Source organism: Osmerus mordax, chromosome 19, assembly GCF_038355195.1.
Source record: "Osmerus mordax isolate fOsmMor3 chromosome 19, fOsmMor3.pri, whole genome shotgun sequence".
In the NCBI taxonomy this organism is placed as follows: domain Eukaryota; kingdom Metazoa; phylum Chordata; class Actinopteri; order Osmeriformes; family Osmeridae; genus Osmerus; species Osmerus mordax.
Genome location: NC_090068.1, coordinates 854625 through 878810, shown reverse-complemented (window position 1 = coordinate 878810; position 24186 = coordinate 854625). Strand labels below are relative to the sequence as shown.

The 24186-nt window shown below is 43.5% G+C and overlaps 1 protein-coding gene across 4 annotated transcripts in view; it reads left to right on the top strand.

The window, feature by feature from the left end:
- Positions 1-24186, top strand: part of cblb (Cbl proto-oncogene B, E3 ubiquitin protein ligase) — a 90342-nt gene that overhangs the window by 12099 nt on the left and 54057 nt on the right. For all 4 annotated transcript variants that reach the window (XM_067257122.1, XM_067257121.1, XM_067257124.1 and 1 more), the window contains one exon: positions 17089-17235. In XM_067257122.1, coding sequence (XP_067113223.1) covers positions 17089-17235 — 147 coding nt within the window. The remainder of the gene's footprint in view (positions 1-17088; positions 17236-24186) is intronic.

The following is a 24186-nucleotide window of genomic DNA, read 5'->3' as shown; positions in this document are numbered from 1 at the left end:
CTTGATACATTTTGGCATCTAATGTTATCATACTCTGTCTTGGCAGGTTTACCTTGACTTTGTACATATGAACATAATATCTGGCAAAGAATGAGAAAAATACATAAGAAAGCTCACGTCTTTAAAATTCGTAACTCCATTTTCATACTGTTTAATGAAAGCTTTCTCTTGATATACACATTTACATTTATGCATTTAGCAGACGCTTTTATCCAAAGCAACATCCAAGAGAGAGCTTTACAAAAGAGCATAGGTCACTGATCATAACAACGAGATAGCCCCAAACATTGCAAGCAGCCAAAACATGAAGCATACATTGTGGAAAACCAAATTAGTGCCAAAGGGAAGAACCATAAGAGCATGCAGTTAAACAAAATAGAATTGAACAACATGAAACTCCCCACGAGTGTAGAAAAAAACTATCAACAGTAAAATATTTCACAGCAAGTACAAGAATTTAAAACCGTTACAACTAACCAACAATAGCAACAAGTCTCTCAATACGAGTCATTGTGATCCTGGAGGAAACTAACATCAGGTCCAGGGGGGGGTGTAAGGCTGGAGGAGAGACTTGATGTAGTCGGGTGCAGTCCCGTTCACCTCTCGGAAGGTCAGTACCAGAGTCTTGAATCTGATACGGGCCGTGATGGGAAGCCAGTGGAGGGAGATGAGGAGCGGGGTAACATGGGGGTGTCTGGGTAGATTGAAAACCAGACGGGCCGCCGCGTTCTGAATCCTCTGGAGAGGGCGGGTTGTGCATGCTGGGAGACCGGCGAGCAGCGAGTTGCAGTAGTCCAACTTTGAGAGGACAAGTGCTTGGACTAGCAGCTGGGTGGAATGCTCAGACAGGTATCTCCTGATCTTCCGGATGTTGTAGAGGGTGAATCTACACGACCGGGAGACCGCAGCAATGTGGGCTGTGAGGGAGAGCTCGTCATCCATGGTCACCCCGAGGTTCCTGGCAGAGGATGAAGGGATCACCGTCGCCGATCCAAGGATGATTGAGAGATTGTGGGAGATGGAGGGTTTGGCCGGGAGGAGCATGTTCTCTTGATGGCTCTGGTATATAAAATATATTTTATGTAACAAAGATACACTGTGTGCACAATTATTAGGCAAGTTGTATTTTTGAGGATTCATTTTATTATTGAACAACGACAGTGCTCTTGGTCAATCCAAAATGGCAATAAACCTCAAACCTGAATATTTAAGAAAGTAAAAGTGAGGTTTTGGCTTTCTTACGAGAATATCTATGTGTGCACAATTATTGGTCAACGATTAGTGTGCAAAATTATTATGCAACTAAATGAAAAACGAGAATTTCCCATCTCACTTCTTTATTTCCATATGTTAAAGTGAGAATGATAAACAAACAACTCCAAATTTACAAATAAACATTTCTGACATTTCCCACAAAAAATCTGTGACCAATATAGCCACCCTTCTTTTCAATAACAGTAATAACCCTTCCATTCATGGAGTCTGTCAGTGTCTTGATCTGTTGACGATCATGTTTTGTGCAGCAGCAAACACAGTTTGCACCTCTCTGAACAGTTTGACACTGTTCAGAGAGGTGTACTGTTTTCCTTCACTGTAAATTTCCTGTTTAAGAAGGCTCCACAGGTTCTCAATAGGGGTTAGGTCAGGTCTGTCTGGCGTCTGAGTCAAAGTGGAACTCTGTGGCCGTTACTGATCCAGCCACGGGCCCATCCATCTCGTCCGTCAATAGTCACTCTCATCTCATCAGTCCATAAAACCTTCTGTCTTCAGATAGTTCTTTGCCCAGTCTTGACGTTTCAACTTATGTGTCTTGTTCAGTGGTGGTCGGGTCTCAGCCTTCCTTACCTTGTTCATGTCTCTGAGCACTGAACACCTTGTACTTCTGGGCACTCCAGGTAGGTTGCAGTTCTGGAATATGATAGTACTGGAGGATAATGGGTTCCTGGTAGCTTCACGTTTGATTCTTCTCAAATCTTTAGCAGTTAATTTTTTTTTCAACACGTTTCTTGCGACCCTGTTGACTATTTTCAACAAAACGTTTAATGGTTCTGTGATCACGCCACAATATCTTAGCAATTTCAAGAGTACTGCATCCCTCTGAAATATTTTTATTTATTTATTTTTGACTTTTCAGTCAGTTAAATCTTTTTTTGGACCATTTTGCCTGGCGACAAGAAGCTGCCTTATAATTATGCACACCTTGATATAGGGTGTTGATCTCCTTAGGCCACACCCTCCCTCATTACACAAATACACATCACCTGATATGCTTAAATCCAATAAGCATTCAGGTTTAGACAGCTTGGAGTTGGAAAATATCAAAAAATACTCACTTACCTAATAATTGTGCAAACAGTGTACATTTCCCATATCTTTCCAGTCATTTTGTACTACTAGACGTATAGAAAGAAAATATTGTGGTAAATTGTTTAAACTAGTTTTGGAAGAAGTGTAGTTCATTAGAAACTTCCTATGCACGGACCATTTAATGGACTGTGGTGTCTGTCAAAGGTGGGTTTGTACCAAAGAACGTACACACACACCACCATGTGAAACCCTGCTGACGTCTAGAGAAAGCTAAGTGAGGTGAAGGAAGCCTGCTGAAAGTGAAGCCATCTGGACAGGAAGTACAGAACGAGATGAGGAAGTAAAAGAGCATCAGGCAGGAACCTGGGTACAGAACACAGGTTTATTCACTCCTTTTTCCCTATTGGGTGAACTGACACAGCCTGAGGGATGAAGTGGTGTTCCCAACACACGCAGGCCCTGTCCCCAACACGCAGCCTGAGGGATGAAGGGGTGTCCCCAACACACATGCAGGAAATTACGTGCAGCTCTTTCCTCCAGACGCTTGCTGAATTCACTCAAACTGGAGGCGTTATGTTTGATGACTAAGTTGGGGATCACTGCCGCAAATCCAAACCAAGCCCAGTCTATCACCGCCCAGCCATCTGCCACCTCTAACCCACCTGTATATACTGTGGGAAAGCCAACCCACCAAGTCTACAACCTTGTGTCTGACATCTGGCCTTTTTTGGTTAGAGCCATGCCATTCTAAACTCCTCCTTTGTTTGCTGTCCACATGAATGCTTTCCTGTCTGAATCACATTGCGTTTTCAAAGTATCAAAATTGTTGCTTTGAAAAGGATGACTGCAGTGTATGGCATTGACTTTGCTGTATTCACTTCAGACTGTTCCACTTATATCCTTCCCATTCAATGCTTCTCTGAAGTACAGTAATGTATTGTAGCAGTGCCATTTTACAAACTGAATCATAACATTCCAATCAGCGTGTCTTCAGCATTTCAGGTAAGCAACCTACTGTAGATATTTCACTCAAAGCTTTCTCCAGCTGTAAATCATCGCAACCATTCTCTCTCTTTCTCACACTGCACACCGTCCATTTGAAAGACAGCATTTGGTAGCAGCGTCAATTTAAAATACATTTTAACGTGTAATTTCTTAAATGTTTTTATATTACAGAGTCCCCAAGAATCAGTTGGGCGTTAGTCATCAGCTGGTGGGTCATTGAGAACTCCCAACCAGCGGTAACTTCCTATTCTTATCAAGCATAAGATAAACACCAAGAACTGTATTTGAAGACGGTTTAACCCGTCAGACACATTTAAACTTTTGTATGTATGACTCGGCACAATGAACATGGGTGGGCCCTTTCTGACTAAACAACCCCTGGATTTGACCTCGTAGTCCTTACACTGACCCACAAGACTATCAGGCTCTCTCTCCCTCGTCTAAAGCAGTCGCTGTTTACCAGAGAATGGGCCTCAACTATGCAGTCTTTCAAGCTTTCAAGCATCTCTATGCAAACGTCTTCTAAATGATAGGTTTCTCTCTGCTGTCTGAAACATCTGCCTCTTTGAAATGAAGCCGTTGTGTAGGCCTACCTTGTGGGAACAAGAGTCTCAAGAGGACTGTGTGACCACGTAATCAGATTTGAGGGCTGAAAAGCTTACATGGGTAATTTTGTAATGGGTAGTCGATTAGGTTCTGGATGTTTCATATCCTGTTCAAGTTATTTTCCTTGTTCTAGTGTCTGACTGTGGAAACGGGTGTTGCAAATTTGCTGTCTCTTGTGGGAGGGGAATTTCTTTTAGGAATTATGATGTAAGTTAAAGAGTTTGAGGAATTCCTTATACCCACATTATATATGATGGGTGCAAGCCAAATGAAAGCTGTACCGGAAACATACATGGCCCTAGCCCAATTAGATGTGACCTCTGTCTTTGTGTGGTGACAGCCAGAAGAGTTGTGTGTGTGTGTGAGGGTAATTAGGCTTCGTTTTCGCTGCATGTCCAGGAGATGAAAGCCCACAGCCGCAGTAGACATGTCAGCAATAGCGAGATGGGGGTAGGGAACTAAGAGATTTTCTTTTTGGTACGCCAGACTCTGGTTTTTGTTCCCCAAACAACTGAGTAGGCTCATGTAAGGTATCTGTATCCCAGTTTGGATTCCACGCTGACCTAAGCCGCAAACGGCGGACTTGTACCGTTATCTCATGACGGAGTGAAACCACCAGCTTCCTTCTGCCAACAGCCCTGCGCTCCGTACAGCTAGACCCTCCTGTTCACTTCCGGTCGCCACGATGGATATTGTAATAGCCTTTTGTCAAAAAAAGATCTGATTTCAGAATCCGGTGCACCCAGGGAGAGTTGATCCATTTTAGATTTTGGCGGTATTGAACCATGTGAAGGATTGAAAGAAAACAACCCATGATAATGGTTGACTGTGATCAACACTTTTTCTGTTGGTTTTGATTGATTGAAAAGGAGACAAAAAACCAAAGCAGATGAAAATTAGAAAACAGGGATCATACAGCAATTGTAGCTGTTCCTCCCCCTTGTCCCTACCCCTTCTTCACTCAGTCTTTCTCTCTCTCACACACACTGCTCATGAAGCACTGGGGTGTGGCTGCCTCAGTCGACACCTTATGCTCCAGGGCGTTCTGACCTCATCTACACACCCTGTTCCACTGGGATGACACACACACCTACATTCACTTCATTAATGGCATATGACAGCAGCTACCAGTAACATATAATCCTCATCATCATAATAGTAGCTGTCCTATGTGAACATCACTTGAGTTATCATTTCTAACTCTCTAATCCTCTTTCAGAAATAACACTAAATACTTATTTTGTTTTGAGTACACTCTGACAGTTTGAGATTTTCCACACCTTCAACAGGCAACTGACTAATAGTCGGAGGTTAGTGTCAGAAGTCAGTGCCAACTGATGTCCGTGTTAGGCTTCGACTTCAGTATCTCCTTCTTGTTTTTGCCGCGGTGTTTGGGTGCTGACCGTGAGGGTTGAAGGCCTGGCACATTTCAGTTGTTTGTATTATTCCGTCGAACCAAGCCGCGGGAGAAAAAATTCAAACGCTCACCATCTGGTACTTTCAAGGGCCACTAGCAGTTAACCAAGCTGCGAATAATGTCATTTTGATTACTCACACGTTTGTTGTTGGTAATTAGCTGTGCCTGTGCCTGTAATCAGGGTTTTTCATTCCTGCTACTCAACCTTCTATCCGGTGTGTGGTAACACATACTTTTTTGCTGTCATTAGCTTAATGAGGGCTCATTGAGAGTGGTGTGTGAAAATTGGAGCACCTTTTAGCTCTTTTGTGTGATTAATTCTACCCACAATTTTTACTTTGTCATTGGAAGCTTTAGATAAAAGCGTCCTCTAAATGGCTACGAGTGTTTCCTCCACTGTTATTGGTTTTTGGAGTGCTCTAAAACTTTCCATCTCTCTCTTTCTCGGTCTCTCGCTCATTCCTGTCTCTCTGTTTCTCTCTCTGTTTCTCTCACACTCACACTCACACACGCCCTGCACCTTCTTTAATGGACGGCCACGTTTCTCTATCTCCAATTTGCGATTGATTGAATAATTAATGATGATGACTGCCCCCGGCTAACAATGAAAATAGGGGTTTTATTGTAGGCTGAAGTCCTCTCAAACCTCTGCCACTCCTCCTCTTCCCAACACCGCCCTTCTGCAACCCATCCCTCCGCTCCCCCTATCCTCAACTCCTGCCCTGGGTTTATCTGTTCTTTCCTCTTTCTTTTCATTCCTACAACACCATCTTCTCTTCCCCCTATCCTGCTGCCCCCCCTCATACACTCTGGTCCCTTCCCAGCATGATAGACTTGCGCTCCCTCCCGCCTGCCCTCAAGGTTACTCTCCTAATCTCCCGTCCCCCTGTCCCCTTCCTGTCTGCCACTCTTGGTGGCGGCGGCAGCTTGCAGACCAGCGGGGGGTTCTGATAGATATCTCATCCGTGTGATAGGCCCGGCACAACCCATTAATGTGTCACGCTCCCCCCCCCCCCATTACAGACACAAACACACACACACACAGGGTAGAACTGCTGCTCTCACCCCTATCTTCTCAATCAGCAGTGGGTAATCTCACACTCACAGACACACACATACATGCTCACTCTATATCGTTTCTCTCTCGCTCTCAATTCAATTCAGCTTTATTAGCATGACAGTCACTACAACCGTATTACCAAAGCTAGAGGCACAATAACAGATAACTATACATCAACAAATAATAATTTTTAAGATGGTGACAACAAAATCGAAATCAACACAAAATTGAAACAAAAATAAAGTGAACAGTACACAGTGAAATGGACAATAAATATGATAAATAGAAGGCAAAATGTCATGGCTGGTTACGGTAAACTCAGGTTTTCCCTAATTTCATGACACTCTTTAAGAAATCGTCCAGATAGGGAGGCTGTGTGTCCCTCCCCAAAGAGTACTTTCATCTTTTCATTATCGGACAGTGTGGTGAACAATGGTATAAGGGTTTCAAGTCTCTGTCTCTCTCTGTATCTTCTCTCTCCTGTCTCTCTCTCTCCCTCCTGTCTCTGTCATCCCTCTGTCTCTCAATTCAATTCAGCTTTATTAGCATGACAGTCACTACAACCGTATTGCCAAAGCTAGAGGCACAATAACGGATAACTATATATCAACAAATTATCATTTGTAAGACACAGTGGCAACAAAATCAAAACAAAAATAACTAAAGTAAATAGTACACCGTGAAATGGACAATACTAAATAGAAGGCAAAATGTTAAGGCTGGTTACGGTACGCTCAGGTTTTCCCTCATTTCATGGCACGGCATCTCTCTTTTTTTTTTTTTTTTTTTTGTCTGCCTTTTTCAATGGCTAGACTGTGGTCACTGATCCTGTACCTGGTCAGGATTTTTCTTTGTTTGATATCTTTAAAAGTATAAAGATATTTATCCAATTCATAATCTCTGTTTATCTCCTTTTTGGTTTGTTAAACAATTTGATTTACTCTGATTTGTGATTGTAAAGCAGTGCTGATCTGAGATAGGACAATGTTAGGTGTTAGTTGGTTAATAAGTGTCATGACCAGCTGACTGAAAGGACTCTTTTTGGGGTTCATTTCTTGGGTTTGCAGTGCTTTAAATTGCAGTGTATCTTGGGGACTTGATTTGAGATGCATCGAGAATTTTTGTGTTCTTTTCTTGATGTTTATAATTAATGGATATTGACCTAATTCTGCTCTGCATGCATTGGTGGGTGTTTTCCTTTGTATGTTCAATATAATTCTACAGAATTCAGCATGCAGGGCCTCTATTGGATGCTTGTCCCATCTAGTGTAATCATGCTGACTGAGTGGACCCCATATTTCACTTCCATATAGCACTATTGGTGCGATTATGGTATCAAATATTTTAGTCCAGATTCTGATCATTATTTTAGACTTTTTAAAGGGTCAGGGCCCAGTTCTGACAGTATTGCTCTAGCAGATTCAGATGCTGCTGTTAAACCCTGCTCTGTGGGTGACAACAGCACTAGGTCATCTGCATAGAGCAGGAATTTAACTTCCTTGTTGTTTAGGTTGAGGCCAGGGACTGCAGATTGTTCCAACAATACTGCTAGCTCATCAATGTAGACATTGAAGAGCGTTGGAGATAAGTTGCATCCCTGGCGAACAACTTGCCCTTGAGTGAAGAAGTCTGTTCTTTTATTGTAATTTTTTACCACGCATTTATTTTAAACATAGATTTATTTGACTACAAAACGAAGTTTATGTCATAACCTTTACCCCCTATACCACTTTGGAGAAAGCATGCAAAAATCTTTTTTTGTTTGTTTTATGTGTTGATCTGTTAGGGTGTGTAGGGTGTAAATATGATCAGTAGTGCGGTTATTTGGTAGGAAGCCAATTTGTCCTTTACTCAAGACATTGTGTTCCGTAAGGAAGGCCAGCATTCAGGCATTGATAATACTGCAGAAAACCTTCTCCATGTTACTGATAGATAAATACTTTATTAATCCCTTGGGGAAATTCAGGTATCTCTCACAGCTCTCATACCACAACAACCACAGACAATATGTAGGCTACAGACAACACGATACAATACAAACAGACAACACAACAAGGCCATGATGTACAGTGTAGATAAGATGCAGTAGCTAGTAGCTAAGCTGCCCGCTACGGAGCCTGCTGGACTGTCCTGCCAGGACACGGCGGAGATGATCGACACCGCCCACGATGGCCAAGAGCTTGCCCCGCATCCGTATCTTGATCTTCGTATCTTGACTCGACTCTGTGCCGCTGGCCGCTAGCCCAGCCTTCTGCTTAACTCCAGCTCTGCACGCCCCGCCATGGCAACCAACAAACAAATCAAATAATGCCAGCAGTGTCCGCTGCTCACACAGATGCCTCGGTTTTTAAGCATCTCTGTCCTGATACTGTCAGGACCGCATGCTTTTCCTGGTCTTAGTTTTAGTTTTTAAATGTTGTCTTCTAGTTCTTTTATTGTAATTTGGTAATCAAGTGGGTCTTGATTGTTCTTGATGGTTGTTTCAAGTATTCGTAATGTATCTTGTATCTGTTTCTGGTTACAGTTTATACTGTTAAGTGATATTTCTTTATACAGGTTTTCAAAATGTTTTTTCCAAATGTAACCATTTTGAATTGTTAAATTTACATTTAGTCATTTAGCAGACGCTCTTATCCAGAGCGACTCACAGTAAGTACAGGCAGTGTGCGAATTATACAATGACAATCGGGGGGGTCAACTCAGTGCCCCCCCCCCCCCCCCCCCACGACTCCGGAACGACGTTCACCCCTGCTCACAAACACGCACTACTAAAACTACAAACACTATTGTAGTCATTTCTTTCTGAAATAAAAAAGTTGATCTTTACAAAACTACCAGAGGAACATATCTGACTGTTCATCACAAAATACGGTAGTTGGAAATCTCTCCAGATTCTGACAAGCAATGAGACAGATAAATTAGAGTCTAAATTGAGTCTTCAATTTCTTTTAGCTTTTGATTGTAATGTTTTCCTTTTTTTTGTTTTGTATTCTCTGTTTCGGCATAATTCTGACGCAGGTCTGTGTTTTGTGGTTGTACAAAAGGCTCTGGACTTATTTGCCAATAAGAAATGTTAGTTCTGATTTTCACGCGGAAGGACTCTTGATTGGTTATTGGCAGTGCTATACGTCATGCCAGAGGGAGAATGCCCATTGTTCGACTAATCTGCCGTGTTGCCGAAGCAGTAATTTCATGTCCATGTTGAGACCAAGTTAGAAACCCCTTCTTAGTTCGACGTGTGCGTCCATAAAATATGTAAGTTGTTTACCATGATGCAAATTTCATATATCAACCCGTGTAATATGTTCAGAGATGTTTAGCATTTATCGTTGGTGTTGGTGTTAAACGAGTGAAAGAATGCTAGCGTTTACTGGATAAATAACGTTTGTGTTAGCTTGCGAATGACCTCGCATTGAGTCTGCATATGTATGCTATTTGTGCTTCTTATGGTGTAGCTAACTACGTACTTAAGAATGTGTATTTACATGTTTGGGGCTTATTTTAGTAATTTACATGCTTGTTGAGCTGACTAGCCTGTTAGGTTAACATGTCAGCTAAATATGTGCATGTGGGCTACGTAATAGTTTTGTACTTATTGTTTTCTCTTTGGTTTCAGAACCACACATATACTACATACACCAAACACACCTCAACTCCACATGTATCTTTAATACAAAGTGATTGAATCAACCTTGTCTCCTCATTGGATCATCTGTGCACCTCTCCTACCTTGAAGATCCTGGCCTCAAAGCCGTGTTCTGGCCGACACTCCCGATCGTGTGTGATGACAAAATATGAACAGTTCCTAAACAGTCTTACCCCATATACAATTCTACACAGCTATTAAACCTCACCCACAGTGGTTGATGGTGTTTTTGATTAGACAGATATCTTAATTGTTTTCTGATATTTTTACAGTCTTCATCAAATCATTAATCACTTTTTGGCTTCTGTTTTGTCTTATAACTGTTTTTAGTAAGACCTGCTTTATTGGCTGATTTGCGAAAATTAGTAAGAATTTCTGTTACAGCCCTATTTATTCCAGATTGATTTGTTTGGAATTTGGCTGAGAGAAAATCATGAATTACGTTGGTAATTTCAGGAGAAGTTAAGATATGATTAAAAGTGTCGTCATTGTCAGGAGCCCATTTGAATGATGTTTGTAGTTCGAACATTTAGCAGGGCTCAGGTTGTTTAAAAAAATGTTGTCCATTTGTTTTCAGACATTTATCTGACAGTGGTCTGTTAGTGGTGTCTGACAGTGAATGCATTGAAGGAGGAGGAGGGGTCCATGTCAGTGACTGCATAGTCTACTATGCTGCTTCCATGTGTTGAGGAGTATGTGTACCTCCCTAAGGAGTCCCCTCTGCCATTTAGAAAGTACAGGCTTGAGGTGCGACATATGTACTAACTCCCTCCCACTATTATTTATTACCCCATCTAGACTATTCCTCTGAATTATGCTTTGTGTCATGTATTGAGGACTCAGGCCAACATGGTTGTTGCCCTGCAGGTCTATATGTTCAGGTTCAGTTCCTGTCCTTGCGTTTAGCAGCACATTTCCCTGGGACTGGAAATGGCCAATTTCTGGTGGTCAAAAATATCCTCATTGTAGTAGAAGGATTCTGCAGGGGGGATTTAAATCGCACACAATTATATATCTTTTTCTATTTTGCTAAGTTTTAGCCAAACGTGTGACTTCCCTTTTTTGACTAAAGCAATGTGGTTGGCCAGGTTTCCTTTGTACCATACCAGGGTTTTTCCTGCATAGAGCAAAAAAAGAAAAAGCTGTGTTCATCACGCGTGCAATGCATGTCAGCGAATATGTTCTCAATAGTATGTTTGAAGTCAGCTACAGCTGAACCCTCGTTCTGTTTTGATCAATAGTAATCGAGTTGATAAGCGTGTCTTCTTGTCTGATCAATACGCAACTGTGAAGTGTGCGAATGGACAAAGTGGCCAGTAAACTGCTTTGAGTGCCAGCTCGACGTGCACGAATACACCTGTACAAATGCAAATGAAATTTCCACTCAAAATGCTGACAAAAGTTTGATTAACGATTTCCAACGCAGCCTCCATTGGTATTTCTTATCCTGGAATGATAATATGTAGTTTACGCACAAAGAAAATAAAAGGAAATGGCAAAACACCTGGGAATAAATACATTGATTAGAAAATATAGATAAACTTGAATTTCATAATTTGTGTGTTCCATTTCTGACCACTGGTTAGTTCTAGATTCTATTGATATACATTTCAGCAGTTTGCATATATATGTAAAGAGGTAAACCTTGATAATCTTTGAACCATACATGATAGCACCATGGGGGCTTGGACTATTGTCAATCTATTAGCCTATCTATTTTAATCTAAAGTGGAAGCAAAATTATTTCCTCAAGCATAGCCTCCATTATTTATGAAATGGTAAAAAAATAAAATAATACATAGACGTCTGCTAATAAGGTGACAGAAGAAAAATAATAATAATAAATAATCTCTCCATCACACACACATCTATCCAGTCTCCCCATCCCCACTTCCCCATAGAGCTCCGGCTTCCCAGCTGGTATGTATTCTGGCAGGTGTTTTGTGATGAGTCACCCCCGTCCCTCCCCGCCTCTGTTCCTTCAGTCCGAAGCCTCGCTGAGATGCTGCCACACTACCCCGGCCACAGAGATTAGGCCCGCTTCCGGGCAGACGTACACACACCCTGCCCCTTTCACCCTCCACCACCCTCACCACAGACACTGAGCTAGTCAGCATCCACATAGGAGATGAAGTCGGAGGATCTGCATCCATCTATGCACTTAGGCACGAGGAAGGTTTCCTGTTACATTAACCTGTCGCATTACACACTGGCTTTACTTGGCTGCTCTGTTGTTAAAGGAGGATGGTCCTGACTGTGGTCTGAGAGAAGCTCCCAAGACCACACACACTCAGGCTCAAGAGCAGGAGATGACACAGCATTTTCACCCCTGGCTATGTCATCTTAATTTCATGTTTTTTCATTTTGCAAACGGTGCACTTGAATGAATATGTTTCTGATAGCCTTATCAGATACGTTGGAAGTGTAAATTAACGTTGTTCGGATCAGCATTATTTTTTTTAAACAATCCCCATCTTTCATGTGCCTCCATGGTTATCATGGGAACTCATCCCTGCCCCTTCACTTTGATTGGACCTCTGGTCATCCCTCACACCATATGGTTCACTAGTGCGTGCACTAGGAAGCTGTATCGGAGGTTGTATGATAACTTCAGTGAATTTTGTTTAGTTAATGAACTAATGTGATTAACAAAGTTTCATTTCCTTGAGAATGCCTAAGTGCTTAACGCACCCGGAGTTCGAAGTAAGGACAATAGGGAAATTCTAAATAACAAAAAAGTTTTGTTATTTAGAAGAGAATTCACTTTTACAACTGATATGGCAAGGTTAGTGTTGGCTGCTGGCATAGCATTGAATCTCTGCTTTCAAAGGGGTTTCTTTACGGATGAAATGCTGGCTAGCTAACAGAACGACAATGTAAAGTGGATATACTTTCATGAATTCTGTTCATGGCTACATAATCATTTGCCTGAATGTAGGCTACCACAGCATTGGCAATTTGACTAGAATAGATGATTTGGAGTTTGAACAAGTATTTCAGAGATTACAGAGAATTTCAATTGTGATCTGAGAAATATAGGTACCAAAACCACTGAGAAGAACTGTCATCACCAGCTGCATCACGGGCACTACACTATCTATCTATAATTCCCGAAATGTGTGTGTGCGCCACCAATTGTATCACGGGCACTATCTATAGTTCAAGTAATCTGTATTTGTGTGTTTCACTGACATCTTAATCATTGACTGCATTATGGGCACTGTGCACTAGTACTATTAATGGCTTGATGGCTCCCACTGCCACCATATAGTTGTCATGTGCAGAAAGCTGTCTAATATATGTCACACGGTAAGATAGGCAGGAACACGTGACAGGAAGCAGGGAGGGTGTCATCGTTGGCTGTTAAGCTGCAGAAACCCAGGTGTCATGACAGCCCGCACCCCCCCCCCCCCCACACTCCTCCCCCTGCTACATTTATCTTAATACATTTTACTAAACTTCGTCAGTTTGTGTGCAAATTGTGCACATTTTCTATGTGGAGAAAACAAGTGTGCGCTCATTTGGTTGAGATCCTGTTACTCTTGCTTGATTATCTGTAGTACAGTGTGGTGATATTACTGACATGTTTTCTCCAGTAGATGGTCAATAATTTAACCTCTGTTGGATAGTTCAACCGCCCAATTGGGGCATCAGCCCCAGAGTCAGGTGGCTGAGCGTTTAGGGAATCGGGCTAGTAATCTGAAGGTTGCCAGTTCGATTCCCGGCTGTGCCAAATGATGTTGTGTCCTTGGGCAAGGCACTTCACCCTACTTGCTTTGGGGGACTGTCCCTGTACTTACTGTAAGTCGCTCTGGATAAGAGCGTCTGCTAAATGACTAAATGTAAATGTAAATGCATCAGGAGCCAAGTAGCCAATAGGGGAGCCAGGCGTGGTTTATACCCGCCCTGCCATGCAAACTCCACTCCAAATACATTTACATTTAGTCATTTAGCAGACGCTCTTATCCAGAGCGACTTACAGTAAGTACAGGGACATTCTCCCCGAGGCAAGTAGGGTGAAGTGCCTTACCCAAGGACACAACGTCATTTGGCACGGCCAGGAATCGAACTGGCAACCTTAGCCAGGACATTAGACTAATCAATGGGCTGTGTTTCCTGGGGCGCTGTCAAGCTCACAAATCACACGGCTAGTGGTGCAGGCCATAGGATGTGGATACGGGTACAAGCCACAGACAACATACATTGTGGTCTGTAGGCCCAAGTGCTGAATCTGCCACTCAGTTTGCTGTGGAACCAATAACGTGGTGCCTGATTGATCCTCTTTCGTCAAATGTTGTTGAATCTAGAGAAATATATAATTAGTAGGCTTTCTTATTCCCCGACACAATTGACAGCCCCAACATGTCACTTATTAAAAACTCAGGGATCAGTTTGAACAATGTCTGCCCTGTGTTTTGCCAGATGACTGTCTCCTTATTCACCTCCTATATTTACATTTAGTCATTTAGCAGACGCTCTTATCCAGAGCGACTTACAGTAAGTACAGGGACATTCTCCCAGAGGCAAGTAGGGTGAAGTGCCTTGCCCAAGGACACAACGTCATTTTTCATGTCCGGGAATCGAACCGTCAACCTTCTGATTAATAGCCCGACTCCCTCCGCTCAGCCATCTGACCCCCCCCCCCCCCCCTATATGTGTGCGTTGACATCTGGCTTTCTGTGTATACGTACGCAGTGTGTATGTACAAGCACAAGGGCGCTTGTATACGTTTTTGGTAACGTCGTTGTGGCAAAAGTTTTCTTGCAAAAGTCTGCCACAAGTCCAAGATGTGTTGTCCTGCAATTGTTAACTCCCCCTCCATTTTGTGAGCATCTGCACTCTCCCCCTCTGCATCTCAATCGAGAATTTAAGGTTCTTCCCCGCTTGATTAAAGAACTGAAAAAGCATGAAATTACTGAGACAGGGCTGAAACGAGAGGCCAAAATACACACACTCACACATAGACACATTCACATTGAGGGTAAGATTTAAAGACATCTGAAGTCCTGCCTTGATCTTAAAGCAGGAGACAGAAGTTTGAATCTTTCAGAATTGTTTTCCCTTTTTTAGTACAGTACCTACACTTGTTGTCAGTAGGTTACTTACGTACAATATAAGACCTTAGTGGTTTCTCATGTCACCCTGGCTTTGCCCCCCCGTTGTTTTAAGGTGTCAACTTATTTTAGTAGGATGCATTCACTTTCTTTATGAACACAAAATGTACTTGGATACTGCAATGCTAGTAAAGCAGAGACTTCCTGCTTCCCCATAGATGAGTAACCTGCATTTATCATAGTGTAAACATGATGATAATCATCAGGTCAGCCTTTGTGTTAAAGGGCTGGGCTAGGTTTGCCCGTTTCTACAGAAGTTGCTGATGTTGGAACGCTGTTATGAAAGTGAGTGTGAGTGTGAGTGAAACATTTGAGAGGTACTTTCAAGGCGCGTTGCGTTTGAAAACGCAACGCGCCTTGAAAGTACCTCTCAAATGTTGGTGCGCTACTAATTGTTGTATGATGGACGTCTCCTGCCTAAGGACATGCCTCTGGTGTGATTCATAAACCTTGCTACTCACTGCCTCCCTAACTCCCCCCACGGCTTTCCCTGCCTCCCTCTCTCTGTCTCTCTGTCTGTCTGTGTACAAAGTATTTTATCTTATTGCTCTGTGAAAGTAGTCTTATTAATTTACATTTCCCCATGGAGACATTAAAGCCCATTGACACCCTAAGCAGAATGAATGAAAATAAAATGTCAGGTATTGAAAAAATAGATATTAGTCTGTGCTTCCATCCAGCATGGCACAGTGGATTGGACTGCTCCCAAAATATTCAACCTGATAATTCAGACATAATCCAGCATGTATTGAAATTATTACCCTGGTCTGGGACAGATATTAGCTGGCTAGTGGCATAGATTTTGGTCAGGGCAGTATCCTGCACTACTTTTAGTAAACTTTACAAGTGCCTTTTTTATTTCAAGGCTTTTTATTGTTTTTTACATTGTTTTTTTAAAGCAAGAAGGACATTCCAGCTCCAGCCCCGATGCTCTCCTTCGTCCTGTGGAGGATGATAACGTGCCATGGGAAAGAAATGTGCAGTCCTTCTTTGGCTCTGAGAATGTGAAAATTGGAGCAGGCCTTAAAGTTGACCCACTCTGACATTTAGTTATTCCTGCTATGTGGAAACTGACTGATTTATTGGCGACAGTTATTTCCCACAAAATACTAGTTAGGAGCTACCTGATGTCATCATGTTTGTTTACTAATACAAAATCAACGTGTTGTTTGGTGGGAGGTGACGTTGGTGGTGGTGGGGGCGTTGAAGGCTGCATATTTACTCTCCCTGCTTGTAGTATTTATGTATTGATAACTGTAGGATACATGTGGGCTCATTTGCATTGATGAAGTTACTGTGTATAAAGCTTTCATGGTGTTGGATGGTTGTGCTGGGCGCTGTTTAGCTTTCAGGTCAAGCATCTGGACGCAGCGAGAAATCATTATCTGTACGTCTCTTCAGCTCCAATGCAAAGAGAACTGTGCATCAATGCCTGGGAGATGTTCATGTTAGTTTGTGGCTGGTGTGTGTACGTGTGTGTGTGGGGGTGGTGTGTGGGTGGGGGAGTTGATTTTCACCATCTAGTGTGACATCATATCCGATCACTGGTACAGTCGTGAACTTTCAGTGGTGTTGAACCAGGGAGACAAAGGTCAAAGCAGGATCTCTCTTGCAGTTTTAGTCATGCCACCGCAATTAGCCATGTCTATATCACCTGAATGTAGAACCATCAATGTGCAGTGATGATATGAGCATGTATGTATTTAGCAAGGCTGAATGGATGAGAGTCCAGTTTAGAATGTATACTTTTAATCACTGTGCTGCAATGATGTTTTGCTCTCCTACCAACATTGGCCACCCCTTTGGCCATTAGCCCTCTTTTTTTCACTCATAATTTTTTCCCCTCCATCTCCTTCTCTCGATCTCTTTCTCCCTCCCCTTCTCTCTCTGTCCCTCTCTTTTCTTCCATCTCTCTCTACCTTTCTGCTCCCAGGAGGAACCTGACCAAGCTGTCCCTCATCTTTAGTCACATGCTGGCAGAGATCAAGGCTATCTTCCCTGGGGGCCAGTTCCAGGGTGACACGTTCCGCATCACCAAAGCCGACGCCGCTGACTTCTGGAGGAGGTTTTTTGGCGAAAAGCAAGTTTGAAACTTCTGTTTTGTTGTCCGCCACTAGCCAAGAACCTTGAGCGTGTTCGGCCATCGATAGTAAGGCATTCGTTCATCGGTAGTTACTTCTGCTGATGAGTCAAATGCACAGCTCATCCGGTGGCAACGGGAGCTTGGCACTTCCTAAGGGGGCTAGTGGATAACGCTGTAATGTAATATAATATGTAGACTAAACATCCACTTTTTTGTAATAGGTTTAACCCTGTAGAAATATCCTGTGGCATGACATAAAGGATATAATACTACCTGTGAGCTTTGTGAAATGACCACTAAAAACCTGAATGTGGATGAGTAGTGACAGGTTATTTATTCTCTTCATCTCTCACTCTCACTCTGTCTCTCTCTCTCCCTCGGTCTCTCTCAATCATACTCTCGCTCTGTCTCTCTCTGCTACACGCACGGACGCACTGAAAGGCCACAGCCTAGAGCAGATGCTACGTCTCACCATGTCTTTGTCTCCACCTCACAGCTGACACAAGGTCACAACCTCCGCCAGCTACATCAAGCAAGCATCTCACCCAGCCTGTGTGTGTGTGTGTGTGCATGCACGCACGTAAAATGTGTATTGTTTATCGTCTGTATCTGTACTTCTGTGTGTATTAGGGCTTTGATGTGGCTCACATTTTGGAAAGTTACATATGTAACGTTAGCTTTGCATTTAGCTGCCAGGCTTATGCTGAGCTGAATTCATGCAGAAGGGATGCAAGCATGCCCCTGAAGATTACTTAGATTAAGTTCACAGATAGTACGATGTGTCACCCAAACTGTGGGGTCTTACAGTCTAGCCCAGCATCAGAAGCAGGCATTCTGTCAGTCTAATTTTTACTATCTACTATCTTTCAAAACGTTGACCTTGAATGCTGTGTGTCCACGTGAGCTTAAGTTACAGAAGAAGGAAGGAAGAGAGGAAGGGAGTAAAAGAGGGAGAGAGTGTGTGAAGTCTGATCTATGTCTCAGGGCCCGATCTTGCACCCAGCGCAATTGACTTTGTCAACGACGCAAGTATCATTCCTAGTTTGCACTCGACGCAAAGCGGACTTTTCCCTCCACAGACGCACATCGAAATTACCGTGCGCTCCCGTGGGCGGTTCAGCGAAAAAGGAGGCGTGTTCCGGCGCAAACGTTCCCTGGTGCTATTTTGCAGTTTCCGAAAAACAATTCCGCCACTGACCAGGAAAAACGTGGTCTAAAGTCAATGGCGCATTATTCAGATGCTATTTTAAGGGCGCAAGCTTGGTCCGTGCACACTGCTGGCGAGGCCAGGGTCTTCTTTCTGCGAAGATACGTTACATTGTTTTGATTTATGGCGTGTTACATTTCTTCAATGATTATAAAAAGATTTTCATGAGAAATCTCTATGTATGTGAACATGATTTGTAACAATTGTGGCAATTTTCTCCTACGCCTGTTTAACCGAAGCTAATTTGGGTGGGTTTCTTCTCCCATCTCCATCAGAATCAGAATTCGGTTTATTCGCCATGTAGCCTATGTTACACAAACACGGAATTTACTGTGGCAGGAAGGTGCAAACAATAAACATATACGGGTCTTAAATTAAGTAAAAAAGTACAATAGTTAAACTAATTCCAAGAACTAAACAATAAAAAATCAGAATTCAGAATCAGAATGGGATTTATTCGCCATGAAAGTTTGCACAGACAAGGAATTTGCTTTGGCAGGAAGGTGCATACAATAAACATATACCTAAAATGTAAATATGTGGACTATCTATACTAAGGGTACATAAACTAGCAGTACTAAGTGGGATTAGAATAGAATTAAATATACAATAAAATAAAATATAAGTTGCCGTAAATTACAATATAAAAATACAAATATAAAAAAGAAATACAAATGTACAAGATACCATTATTGTAATGCAGTGCAAGAGCAGTGTGTTTTAAGCAAGAGTCATTAGTCAGTGTGGTCCCTTGGCCTTGTTGAAGAGGCCAACAGCGGAAGGGAAGAAACTGTTTTTGTGGCGTGAGGTATTGGTCCTGATGGACCGCAGCCTTCGGAGGGGAGTGACTGAAACAGGGAGTGTCCAGGGTGGGAGGAGTCGGCCACAATCTTCCTCGCTCGCCTCAGGGTCCTCGAGGTGTGCAGGTCCTCGAGGGTAGGCAGATTGCAGCCAATCACCTTCTCAGCAGTGCGGATGATACGCTGCAGTCTGCTCTTGTCCTTGGCAGTGGCAGCAGCGTACCAGACGGTGATGGAGGAGGTGAGGATGGACTCAATGATGGCTGAGTAGAAGTGCACCATCATTGTCTTTGGCAGGTTGAACTTCTTCAGCTGCCGCAGGAAGTACATCCTCTGTTGTGCTTTCTTGATGAGGGAGCTGATGTTCAGTTCCCACTTGAGGTCCTGGGAGAGGATAGTGCCCAGGAAGCGGAAGGACTCCACAGTGTTGACTGGGGAGTCACACAGGGTGATGGGGGTGTGTTCCTCCTGAAGTCCACAACCATCTCCACTGTCTTAAGAGCATTGAGCTCTAAGTTGTTCTGGCTGCACCAGGTCACCAGGTTGGCCGCTTCCCACCTATAATCAGACTCGTCTCCACCAGAGATGAGCCCAATAAGGGTGGTGTCGTCCGCAAGCTTCAGGAGTTTGACGGACGGATGACTGGAGGTGCAACTGTTGGTGTACAGGGAGAAGAGCAGAGGAGAAAGGACGCAGCCCTGAGGTGATCCGGTGCTGATGGACCGGGAGTCAGAGACTTGTGTTCCCAGCTTAACGCACTGCTTCCTGTCAGACAGGAAGTCTGTGATGCACCTGCAGGTGGAATCAGGCACATTCAGCTGGGAGAGCTTGTCCTGAAGCAGGGCGGGGATGATGGTATTGAAGGCAGAGCTGAAGTCCACAAACAGGATCCTGGCATAGGATGCTGGGGAGTCCAGGTGCTGTAGGGTGAAGTGGAGGGCCATGTTAACTGCATCGTCCACAGACCTGTTGGCTCTGTAGGCAAACTGCAGGGGGTCCAGTAGAGGGGTCAGTGATGGATTTAAGGTGTGCCAGCACCAGGCGCTCAAAAGACTTCATTACCACAGAGGTCAGGGCGACGGGTCTGTAGTCATTATGTCCTGTTGGCCTTGGCTTTTTGGGCACAGGGATGATGGTGGAGGACTTGAGACAGGCTGGCACATGGCATGTCTCAAGGGAGGTGTTAAAGATGTAGGTAAACACCGGAGACAGCTGGTCAGCGCAGTGATTGAGGGTGGCTGGAGAGACAGAGTCCGGCCCAGACGCTTTGCGGGGATTCTGCCTCTTGAAAAGTCTGTTAACTTCACCCTCCTGAATGGAGAGAGTCGTCACTGTAGAGGGGGGGAGGTGGGAGGCCTCCTGGGTGGGAAGGGGTAATTCAGGACTGTCCAATTGTCTTTCAAATCTGCAGTAGAACTCATTCAGGTCGTTGGCCAGGCGGGAGTCGTTAGTGGAGTGGGGGGCTCTGCGCTTGTAGTTGGTAATCTGCCTGAGCCCTCTCCAGACAGAAGCAGAGTCGTTTGCAGAGAATTGGTGCTTTATTCTCTCTGAGTACAGTCGTTTAGCCTCCCTCACCGCCTTGCTAAACCTGTTCTTCGACTCCTTGAAACTGTCTTTGTCCCCACTCCTAAACGCGGCCTCTTTCTCTGACCTCAACCTTCTGAGTTTAGCTGTAAACCAGGGTTTGTCGTTGTTGTAGCTTACCCTGGTGCGTGTTGGTATACAGCAGTCCTCACAGAAGCTGATGTATGATGTCACAGCCTCTGTGAGCTCATCCATACACACCATCCAATATGGGGTAGGCTATATAAAAATAAGAATAAGAATTTGAATGAGCAGCATGAGCGGGCAATTTAGTGCAATGAGAAAACTGCTCTGCCTTTCCCATACAATGTCACTTATCTATCTGTTACGGCCCTGACTAGAACGTTGGTCTCCTTGGCTGTGAACCGCTCCTGGCGTGCGCCTGGCAAATCCGCCGTTATAATAGCAATCCGCCATGGAACAAGCGCTGCTCTTAAAGGGAATGTGAGATGACGCTCTGATTGGTTTATTGCACGTTACGCCCAAACCACACCCATTAGTAATGTAGCTACTTCGGACCTTCCCCATTTTGCATTTGCGCCAGGCGCAAAGTCATTTATCCCGCCGGCAAGATAGCAACCGAGCCGGAGTCCCGCCCACAAAGTTACTTGCGCTTTGCGTTTTGATACTTGCGTTTCAGATCGTCAAAATAGGGGGGTCAGTCGCCAAAGTCGGGGGGGGGGAAGTCGCCAAAAAGCAACTAAAGCATTTTTTCAGCCGTGGAAATGCCTGTCGCAACATTTACATTTATGCATTTAGCAGACGCTTTTATCCAAAGCGACTTCCAAGAGAGAGCTTTACAAAACAGCATAGGTCACCGATCTTAACAACGAGCAGCCAAAACATGAAGCATACATTGTGAAAAAAACAAATGAGTGCCAAAGGGAAGAACCATAAGAGCATGCAGTTAAACAAGTTATAATTAAACAACATGAAACTCAAAAAGTGCAAGAGTGTACCTGTAGAAAAACAATCAACATGTAGCTACATGTTACATTCTGAGGCTTCATTGCTCCTAGACCTTTTGAAAAAAAAAAAAAAAGATTTAAAGCCTTGAAGTTAAGTAGCTTGTTTCTGCTTACTATCTGCAGATTTGCAGTTCCTTCTGTATGTTACATGGTTCATTTTATGACTACAGAAAACTAAGGGTGGGCATGGTCATAGTGCCAGTTGCATTTAAACTGTTCCTCTGACTGTTTTACAGTAGACCTATCAAGTATGTTACCATCCATGCTAACCGTTCTCCGATTGTTTCCCACTGTAAAAGTGTAACTATGCATCCATGCTAGCTGTTACCATCCATGTTGTCTGTTGTCTGACTCCAGTGAGGGGCAAGGTTGAGCTAGCCCCGATAGCGAGGCTGGTCTCTCATGAGCAGGGCAGGTGGCCAACCCTCGGCACATATCTACTTTCTGGACTGATATACTATAGATAATTACAAAGCTTCCCATGGCTGTGAAAGGAAGTGTGTTTGTCATTGATACCCTGAAAGGACTGCAGAGAGGCCCAAAGCCCTGGAAACCCAGCATGCATGTTAGCACTGGTATGCAGCTAATAAGGAAAGCCCTTAATTTTGACCTCTGTGGTACACTTGACTAGGGGTTGACTGATATGCGTTTTTCAGGGCCGATAATCAGTCGACCCCTACACTTGACTTGTGAACTTATGTTCATCAACTTTTTATTTGTAATTATGTATATTTGTTACGTGACTTCAGAATGCATTCAGTAATATCTAGTATAACACACAAAAGCTTGCTTACTCACACACAGACACACAGTCGCACAGACGCACACTTACACACTAAGTAGTTTGGGTGTATTACACCTCTCCCGCAAAGCCCCGTCATTGTTCAAGTGTAAAACCCAGAATCCAGTGGAGCTTGGCTTGTATGAGTGTATGTGATTATGCAGAGGGTATGATTATGAAGGCACATCCCTGGGTATAATGGGTGACTGGTTTCCATTGCTCTGTTCTATTTTAGACTTCTCATTTGAATGCCACTCGTGTGCACCGGCTAACATGTAAAACACCAAAGGCCACCAGCCAAAATGCTGTAGTGATTTGTTTTCGTATATTTTTGGTAAATAAATAAATGTATTTTAATAGTGGTAAACTGTAAAGCTCCTTTGTTCATTAAAGTCCTGAGACTAGTTTAAGTCAGATCAAGAGGGAGGGCGAAGGATTAAGGTGTTTGACCACCCTGCAGACTGTAGATCTTCTAGTTGGTCTGGAGACAATGTTGATTCAATGTTGATTCAACTCTGATTGTACTGAATGATTGTATTCTTTTAGGGAGTGAGCCAATGACAAAAGAGACATGGTCAGCTACATTGATTGATTGGTGTATAGAATGACCAGATGTTATAAGTCTATATAAGACTCAGTGTGAATCGTGAATGATACCACTCTGTCGAACGACTCTACGATACGTGTCCTTCGGTATGACGGTCACAGAGTGCTCTGTTTCTTGCTGTAATATTCGAATAATAGTAGAATCAATCTAGAAATAAAGTGCCGTCGGAAAACCTCCTTTACAACCCCCCCCCTCCTTCTGACTCACTGTTTATCCCTAACACTCAGTGTTTCTTCTGGGAGTGTGTGTGTGTACGCTCTTGAGCATTTGTGTTCGCCCTTCTTGACTGTACACCTCTAATGCACATCTAATGTATTATTCTACTAACCTAGATACTCAGACATGTCTGCCTCTCCAGCTAAGCTCAGCATGTCCACACTCCTCCTTTACATTTCCCCCTTTGGCTTGAAGAGACATCTCCCCTGCCATTTATACTGCTGCATGAAGCAGCAGTGGCTAATTTCAGCCGCTAGGTATGGCCGCATTTCAGCAGTCCACTTCATTGAAGGTTAAGGTAGGGATGAATCAGGATTCTAATGGATGGAAGCTGAGCTCAAACCTTGCAAGACACTGCAAAGGAAGCCAGCCAAGGTAGTTTGGCTCTAATCAAGCCAATCAGCGGTCACAGGGCCTGTTTTTATCTTTGATCATCTGCGTTAATCACAGAGATTAGCTTTTGTGACGGTGCGTTGTCGCCAGATCGCATTTCACTTGCGGCCTCCAACACTGGGAAGTGTTACACCAGATGGTGTTGAGGAACAGAACAGCCAGGAACCCAACATTACATCCGCTTAACGCTGGTCGCACATAACTCGAAGAAAAGCACATGCAGTCCTTGTTATTAATGTTGTTTCCTGTGTGAGGAATGCTTTTTAATCATGGGTATGACAATAAGGTCATTTGTTTTTCACATCTGTGGTCAAAGTTACAATGTAACCACAAGGCACGTGTTGTTCGACAATAGCTAGGTGCCTCATTTTAGGTGCACAGACACACACGTT